At 45.3% G+C, this 9,024-nt stretch overlaps 1 protein-coding gene across 2 annotated transcripts; it reads left to right on the top strand.

Moving 5' to 3' along the window:
• Positions 1-1,028: 1,028 nt before the first annotated feature.
• Positions 1,029-8,817, top strand: pcdh18a (protocadherin 18a). Of its 2 annotated transcripts, none has more exons than XM_086121021.1 (4): positions 1,029-3,784; positions 4,355-4,410; positions 4,979-5,151; positions 7,261-8,817. In XM_086121021.1, exons 1-4 carry the CDS (start codon positions 1,310-1,312, stop codon positions 8,067-8,069), a joined length of 3,513 nt encoding a protein of 1,170 aa, XP_085977147.1. In that variant the 5' UTR covers positions 1,029-1,309; the 3' UTR covers positions 8,070-8,817. The 2 variants fall into 2 exon arrangements, with proteins under 2 accessions (XP_085977147.1, XP_085977146.1); XM_086121020.1 differs by having other exon boundaries at positions 4,322-4,410.
• Positions 8,818-9,024: the final 207 nt, after the last annotated feature.

Below are 9,024 nucleotides of genomic sequence, written 5' to 3'. Positions count from 1 at the left end.
TAATATCCTCCATGACAGCTAATTTCCTCACATTTGTGCGCGGGCTCGAGGCTCCGCTGAAGTCTTGTTTCGTCGGCTCTTATCGTTGGGTTCTGGTGCCAAACATACAGATGCTATCCAGAATGCCCGGTGGCCATTGCGCAAATTTGTCAAAGCTCTCTCACCCATCTCTACGTGAATTTGACAATGGGGATACATAACAACGCTTAATGGCTTTTTTTTGTGTGTGTGTGCTGTATCCATTATCGTACGTCCATCTTGTTGGGGAGTTTGGAGTGTTGATGAATAGGCTTTTGCACGAGACTAGAAGTGTTCCACAACGTGACCCAATATTTAAATGTATCCATTAGACGCCACTCTAATACGATTTGCCACACAGCTTAACAGGCTTCTCCTCTCCGACAAGAACAGGTGATGTGAAAGTATAATAGGCTGTAAAAACCCTCTCAACAAAGACTACGGAGGGAGAGAAGGCCAAGTGTGGACTGCAACTTCAGACGAGATAACTAACAGACCTTCCAGAACTTTCTTTTACACAGTAGTTGGGCGACAGCTGCTCATGGCTGAGCTATGAAGTGTCCCCAGGCAGTCTGAGGAATGGTTCTTGTAATGATTGAATTGACCATGTTTTGAGTTTTTTCTTTTGGAAATTAAGACGAAGATTGTGCTTCCTTACTGATGAGGGGAACAGACCTAAAGCGGGACTCCTAGGTCCTCCTGTGGTTTTATAGTATAGTGAAAATGTCACAGTGTATAAGAACTATGAATGAATGTATTCTCAGACAGGTTTAGTTTATTGCTTGTCTATGGGGTGGAGGTGGTGGTGGTGGTGGTGGTGGTTTGGTTACTGTGTCAACCCCAGCAAGGCGCCTCCCTTCTCTTATTTTCTTTGCATCCCCTCTTGCGCCCCCAAGCCAGTATTAGACTGAAGAAGAAGCTAATGTAGCGCTTAGTTGAGGCGGGTTCTTTTGAGTGCAAATACGCCTTAGCGAGGGAGAGGGAGAGAGAGAGAGTGGAAGAGAGCAAAGGCGCACGGGCGCAAGAAGGGAGGGGAGCTCGAGAGAGAGGCGCGCACTCTTATGCGAAATCGATGCGTGCAACAGATCTATATGACAGCATACTGTGGGTATTTTCAATCTAAATTGGCGCAACTCAGCCAGTATTCCATATGAATGTATTTTTTGTGTGTCAAGATCGAGGAACAATGCAACGGGGAGCATCCCATCCAGTTGCCTAAATCAAATCTGGAAGTGACTGCCTCAACATTTTGGAGCTCCTTTTTGCTTGATTTCGACCACAAGAGGACAAAATGACGGGACTCTTTGAAATGAGAATGTGGGCACTTTTCATCGTTTTCGCTCTGTCAGCGCCTCACGCCACCGGTAAGACACTGCGATATCAGATTTTTGAGGAACAGAAGGTTGGCACCGTTATTGCTCGTTTAAAAGATGATGTCGCGGATGTTCTGGCTAAACTTCCAACCTCTGTGTTGCTCCGCTTTCGAGCCATGCAAAGAGGGAGTTCATCCTTTCTCACGGTGCGCGAGCAGGACGGAGAAATAAGCATCAAGTCCAGAATCGATAGAGAAAAACTTTGTGAAAAGAATCTCAACTGCTCGATCCAATTCGACGTGCTCACGTTGCCCACGGAGCACCTGCAGCTTTTTCACGTCGAGGTGGAAGTGTTGGACATCAACGACAACACGCCGCAGTTTTCCCGTGCCATCATCCCAATTGAAATATCCGAGAGTGCGTCCGTCGGAGCGCACATTCCCCTGGACAGCGCCACGGACCCAGACGTGGGCGAAAACTCCCTGTACAGCTATGCTTTAGAGCCCAACAATGTTTTTAATATTGACATACAGTCCAGAACAGACGGGGCAAAATATGCTGAGCTGGTGGTTCTCCGGGAGCTGGATCGGGAGGTGCGCTCCAGTTATGAACTTCAGTACACGGCTTTTGATAGGGGTGTTCTCTCCCGAACCGGAACCACCCTGCTTAAGATCAGCGTTGCAGATTCAAATGACAATAGCCCGATCTTTGACAAGTCCTCGTATGTGATAAACCTTCCCGAAAATGCACCTGTTGGAACACTGTTAATTGACTTAAACGCCACTGACGCAGACGATGGGACGAATGCCAAAATAGTCTATTCGTTCAGCAGTCATGTATCCCCCAAAATTATGGAGACATTCAAAATTAACCCTGACAGTGGTCACCTGACCCTCATTGCTCGTGTAGACTACGAGACTGCTAATTCCTATGACATCGATGTGCAAGCGCAAGATATGGGTCCAAACTCCATGCCAGCTCACTGCAAGATCCTGGTCAAGGTGGTTGACGTAAACGACAACAAACCAGACATTAGCATAAATATAATGTCCTCGCAGGGCAACGGGGATGCAGCTTATATATCAGAGGCTGCTCCTCTGGACACATTTGTAGCTTTAGTAAGGGTGGAGGACTTGGACTCTGGTTTGAATGGCGAGGTGGAGTGCAAGCTTCACGGTCAAGGTTATTTTAAACTCCAGAAAACATACGAAAACAACTACATGATTCTAACGAATGTGTCTCTGGACCGAGAGAAGAGGTCAGAGTTCAGTCTGACAGTCGTGGCAGAGGACCGAGGCACTCCGAGCCTCTCCACAGTCAAACACTTCACGGTGCACGTCACTGATGAAAACGACAACCCTCCACATTTTGAGAAGGGCCAGTTTGAGATCTTTAAATCTGAGAACAATGCTCCAGGGGCATATTTGACCTCCATCATGGCAACAGACCCAGATCTGGATGTCAATGGACAGGTGACCTACTCCATCCTGGAGAGCTCAATTCACGGGAGCTCCATTTCTACGTACGTGACCATTGACCCCTCTAATGGTGCCATCTATGCGCTGCGTACATTTGACAGGGAGGACGTGAGTCGCATCTCCTTTACAGTGCAGGCCAAAGATGCTGGAAAGCCACCACTGCTCAGCAATGCCACCATTGTTCTAAACATCCTGGATGAGAATGACAATCCTCCAGTGATTGTGGTCCCCCAGCTGTGGAACTTTAGTGCTGACGTTCCACTGTCAAAGTTCACTGAAGCCGGACATCTTGTGACTGTGGTCAGGGCAACTGACCGTGATACGGGGATCAATTCTGAGCTTGTTTGCTCCATCGTCAGTGGCAATGAAGAAGGCTTCTTCATTATTGATCCGAGAACCTGTGAAATTCATGCCAACGCCAGTCTGGACAACTTCCCTCATGAGCATGCTGAGATAACTGTTGTGGTGAGGGATCAAGGAAGCGAGAGCCTCAGTGCCAAAGCAGTTCTAAGGATCAACCTCTATGAGAATATGGAGAACCATGTCCAACTGATGGACCGAGGGGAGTCTCCACTTGATGCATCACTGATTATCATCATCTCCCTTGGGGCCATCTGCGCCGTGCTGCTGGTAATCATGGTGGTGTTTGCTGCTCACTGCAACAGAGAGAAAAAAGAGACAAGGCAATCTTACAACTGCCGGGTCGCTGAGTCGACCCACCAGCACCACCCCAGGAAGCCCTCACGGCAGATCCACAAAGGAGACATCACCCTGGTTCCCACTGTGAATGGTACCCTACCAATCAGATCCCATCACCGTTCACCTTCAGCTACACCCCCCTTGGACCGAGCCCAGATGGGGAGCAGGCAGAATCACCACAGTCGCCAATCCCTTAACAGCCTGGTGACAATCTCATCCAATCACATTCCGGAGAGCTTTGCCCTGGAGCTGGCACATACAACTCCACAGGTGGAGGTGAGTGCATGCGCACACATGCTTGCTCGCTCACTCACTCACTCACACACACACACACACACACACACACACACACACACACACACACACACACACACACACACACACACACACACACACACACACACACACACACACAAAGTGTGTGTGATAGAATTTCCTTTGTAGTTTTGAAGGAACTCTCATCAAGTGTATTGATAGTTACAGCCCTTTGTCTTTACTTTGTTTGCACCGTGTCCCAATCCATGCTAACCCTGAGTCATCTGTCTCCAAATTCACCAAGATTCACTCTCTCAATGAGCAGGCACCCCTTTTTTTGTACAACACCGTCCATTTTGTGTCATCCATATTGAGCAGCCTCTCCATCATTCATTTTGTGTACTCATCCATTTTTTTGTCTTCTGTCTTGTCTTCTCTCTCTCTCTCTCTCTCTCACTCTCTCTCTGTCTGTCACCTTTATTTACCACCCCGACCCTTTTCATTTTCCCCCTATTTTTTGTTTATTTGTTTTATTTGTTTTGTTATTTTTGGATACAGCAAGTCTCACAGCTTCTGTCCATGCTCCATCAGGGCCAGTACCAACCCAGACCCAGTTTCCGTGGCAACAAATACTCTCGCAGCTACAGGTAATCCCTCGGCCCCAACAATGCCAATATATTTTTATTCACCTTTTAAAAACCACTTTGTTGTCTTTGATTTACATCTGTGCGACATCTTCAACAACCTGTTGCATAGTTTGTCTTCTTTTCCATATTACAAATGTCAACATACATACCAATGCCATTCACTTTCCAAAGTATTCAGCTCATTTGTCAAAATGTCCCATTTAGTTCTCGACTGCCCCTGGAACAAATTTGGAGTATGGAATTTTTACTGTACTACTTTGTCCTGCTCATCAAATCACTTGATCGACTTATCGATGTTTGATAACTGTTGTCACATATTTACTTATCAGACCTAATTTCAGGAAGTAGAAATGGCACAAGATAGGCTCCGACACGCCCGCGACCCTCCTGAGGATACGCGGATTAGAAAATGGATGAATGGATGAAATAGGACAAGCTCCTTTGGAGATTTAACAGTTGCAAAAAAATAAATTTGACGACTCAAATGTTTCATAAAACATAACGGGGCATTCCAATTTACAAATTTTCCAGGCATTGAACTTGCACTTTTTGTAATGGTTCTATCTAGGTATGCATTACAAGACATGGACAAGTTCAGCCTAAAGGACAGTGGACGTGGGGACAGCGAGGCGGGGGACAGTGATTGTGAAATGGGGAGAGAATCCCCCGTGGACAGGCTGCTTCTGGGGGAAGGCTTTTCTGACCTGATACATCTCGAAATGCACCACCGCCTTCATCCAGGTAAGCTACCTTAATGTAACACACAGATTGTGATCGTTTTCCTCAGCCCGTCTTGTTGTAACTGTTCGGTTGGCTCTGCTCTCCTGCGTCACAAACGTCCAACACCCTCCTCACATGCTCCTCACGCCTGAGAACACAATCACACCTCCAATTAATTTTGTCACGCAAAAAGTGTTGAAGACATCATTTTAGCCACTTGGAATAGCATATGCAGAGAATGGTTAAATGTGTTTTGAATTTGTTTTTTTTCCAAATATGAGACCAGAACAGAAGGAAAATGTAGACTTGAAGTAATCCCTAATGCAGAGACAGCCAGAAAGCGATAGGCAGTACGAATGGACATCCAAACATGTGAGATGGCATTTTCTATATTGAATTTGAATTGCTGCCGCTTGCAATCTGCATCGGATTTGGATGAAACTCGGTTTGCATGGTGAACTTTTGACTCTGCAAAGCAGATTTCATTCAAGTCTTTGAAGGTGTGAAACAGCTTTATTGCCCACCATGAGAAATGTGATTTAAAAAAAAGCCATAATTGGAAGAATAACGATTCATGGTGCCTATCATCAAAACAAAGTGACTTATCGATACCCAACCATGGAAGTAGGACACAAATAAAGTTACATAGGAAAGCATACAAACCTCCTCGGCAGACGTAACATTATTGTGGAAGTGAACTAAATTGAACTGTTTCCTCTGCACTGCTCCTTGCAATTTTGTGGACATGCCGTCTGACAATTTTTAGCACTATGGACAGGTCAGGCCTGAGCCAACTAATAGCCCATACGCCTGCCTATACAGCCATTCAGCACGCTGAAAACACAGTCCCATTGTACTCGGCCCATTCTTACACACAGACTCTATTTTCTCGCTTGTTATCACACCGAGAGAGGTTACAGTGTGCCGGGCTGTTTGTGTCATTCTGCACGTGTGTGTGTGTGTGTGTGTGTGTGTGTGTATGTGTGTGCGTTATCTACGCCCCAAGTCGTGTCTGTAAAATCCTCCCCGGAGCAGAGATGAGTCGCTTGTCACTCATCGCTATGCGTCTCAGGGTGCTGTTTTTTTCTCCCCCCCTTTCCTCCATTTTCTTTCCATTCTCCCCCCTCCTCTTTTGAGTGACAGTGTTGCACTTTCATGTTTGAACTGAAGAGAATTCACAGTAATTGCTTTTAGAATTATGTTATTCTCTCGCTCACTCACTCTGTCCCTCTCTCACCCATTGCAACCCGGAGAGCTTCGCCATATACAGTACATGTCCTTTTGCTGTACATCTTAATTGTGATGTATAAAGGGAGGGGTGGTGGACACCAATGTCTGTCAATTTAAGTGACTTCCACTCCCCACCTCCCATCTTTTTTTTTTTTGTGGCAATATGTAAAAACAAATGTGAATGAATGGGTAGGATTACTGTATCTTGATTTCTCTTCAATAGATTTAATTTGTTTGGATTTTCAGTCGTGCTGGATACGATAAAGCAAGACAATCACTGCTTCACCCTGAATATGTCAAAGATGTGGGTAATATGATAGGAAGATCAGTCAGATTTGAATTTATCAGCCACCTTTGATGCCAGATGGAAGGAATCTAGCAATTAATCATTTTGTTATCTCGTGATAGTTTTCTTATCTGCCACAATATTCCTATCGTAGCCTGTAAATAGCACCACTGTGCTCATACTGATAGAAATATGAAAGGCTGCAGAGGAAAGGGAGGGAAAATAATTACCCAGCTGTGGTTTAAGAATAAGACAGAACCACCCTGTGAAATATTGAACAGGCATCGTACATTAATATTCCAAAATGAAAAGTGAATACATTATTTCCGCTTTTCATGCAGAAAAAAAAACACTAGGAAACCACTGTTGAATTGCTGCAGCTTCTGAATAGCATTTGTCCCGATTCCACTCCCGAATATTGTACATGTAATGTATTCAGGATGACAGTGAAGTCGTACTCCCAGTGTGATGCTTCGGATGGATCTGACTTTACTGATTTTGCAGTGAGCACTTGTTTATAAATTAGTTTTCCTCTCTGTGCATCAGAAGGGTCACGAGGACACTCTCTTTTGTTGAATAAGCTCCTGATGGTTGTCACTGTTGTTTTCCTCTAGCAATGAGGCTGTGCACGGACGAATGCCGGGTCCTGGGACACTCTGACCAATGCTGGATGCCTCCTGTCTCCTCTCCAACATCCTCCTCAGATTACCGCAACAACATGTACATCCCAGGGGAAGAGTCTTCCCAGCAACCCCAAATTGATGATGACCAGTCCTCGGAAGAGTCAGAACAGCTCAAGAGTTTCTCCACCTTTGGCAAAGAGCAAGGGAGTGAGGAGGCGGGGCCTGCGAGAGTCGCTGCTGCAGGAGGAAGTGATGTGTGTCCACCTGCAGGAGCGGCTGGTTCGCTCCTCACTGAGATGAACAGCGTCTTCCAGCGGCTCCTACCCCCGAATATGGACACATATAGTGAGTGCACTGAAACAAGCCCAACGTCATCATCGTCAACCGGCGAGAAAGGAAGCGGACGCGCTGGCAACATTTCTGGTAATCAGAGCAACAACGCTGTTCCTCAGGATAGCCGTAGAGGCTTGTTACCAGGTGGGAAGGGTCCCGCTTACCCGCCGGGTGTGGCCACATGGGCTGCCAATACTCACTATCTAAATCCAGGAAGTGGATCTGTGGGGAACAACCACGTTTCCCCAGCCCCTCCCTCATCCTCCAACTCCACCAACGGACAGCCGCCACACCTCAAATGGCTCCCTGCCATGGAAGAAATTCCAGAGAACTATGAGGAAGATGATTTTGACGGTGTGTTCTACCAGGCTGGCAAACGTGGCGAGAACCACCAGGAGACTGCCATGGATGCCAGCGAGCTCGTCCACGAGATCAACAAACTACTGCAGGACGTCAGGCAGACCTAGAGAGTGAAATACATAACATGGTTTCCTCCGAGTTATTTGACCACTTTCTAAAGAAACTCAAACGTGCAAACATACATAATCAATAAGACGAAGGTGTTGTACTCATTGTAATGGCTGTGTTGTTTGTTTTACCAAATATCTTCTCACCACTTTGAGATGAGAGACTTGAAGAGTAAAACTCTGCACTGTAAAGGAAGCGGCACAATGACCGACAGCCTCTACAATTGTTGTTGTGTTTGTAGGTGATTTTGAGGGAGAATCCACCGACGGACTCCCGATTTATCATTTGTACTGTTTACAGATGCCAGCAGGAGAACTGTTACGTGATCTCATCTTACAATGTACAACAAATGTACGGTGTCTGTGAGAAAAAGACTGCTTCACTTGAATATTGTGCTTCGTCTCATGTTTTGTTATCATGGAATGTAACTGTACAAATGGATCTTTGTATTTTAAAAATACACTCTTTTGTATTTCTATATATTTATATGTGTCCATGTATGTTTGTACAGAAAAAGAAAAAAAGCCGTCTATTTTTTTATATTGTCACTGCATGTCTAAATATTCGGTGTGTCTCTCGTTGTTCTTCTTTGTTACTTTTATAAAACAATTGTATTTAATTTTGTATTGAATGTCTGTGAGCACTATTTCACAAAATCACATTCCAATGAAGTAGAAGTGTTGAAATATGGTTTTGTACAGTGTCCTTATGACAAAGACGAATAAAGTAGAAGAATCCATAATGTCATTTGGGCCAAGTGTTTTAATTTTAGAACGTCCTGAAATTCCAACTCATCTCAATTTATATTTCCTCTCGCCAGGCTTCGTTTTGCCCCTTTGTCTCTTAGCCCCTCCTAATGTTCACCATCTGAATTGCACCATTTTTCTTCAACATTAACAGTGCCCGCAGACTGTACAACAATTCGCAAGCATCACTCCACTAATAGACACGTAT

Source organism: Hippocampus guttulatus, chromosome 9 (assembly GCF_054856545.1).
Source record: "Hippocampus guttulatus isolate MCC_2025c chromosome 9, RoL_Hgut_1.0, whole genome shotgun sequence".
Lineage (NCBI taxonomy): Eukaryota > Metazoa > Chordata > Actinopteri > Syngnathiformes > Syngnathidae > Hippocampus > Hippocampus guttulatus.
Note: the sequence above shows the minus strand (reverse complement) of the source record. Positions and strands in the feature narration are given on the sequence as shown.

Bases quoted from the DNA above. Each gene is read 5' to 3' on its own strand.
- pcdh18a (XM_086121020.1), top strand. From the start codon at position 1,310: ATGACGGGACTCTTTGAAATGAGAATGTGGGCACTTTTCATCGTTTTC. The intron at 3,785-4,321 runs GTGAGTGCATGC...TTTTGGATACAG, and splicing joins ATACAACTCCACAGGTGGAG to CAAGTCTCACAGCTTCTGTC. The intron at 5,152-7,260 runs GTAAGCTACCTT...GTTTTCCTCTAG, and splicing joins GCACCACCGCCTTCATCCAG to CAATGAGGCTGTGCACGGAC.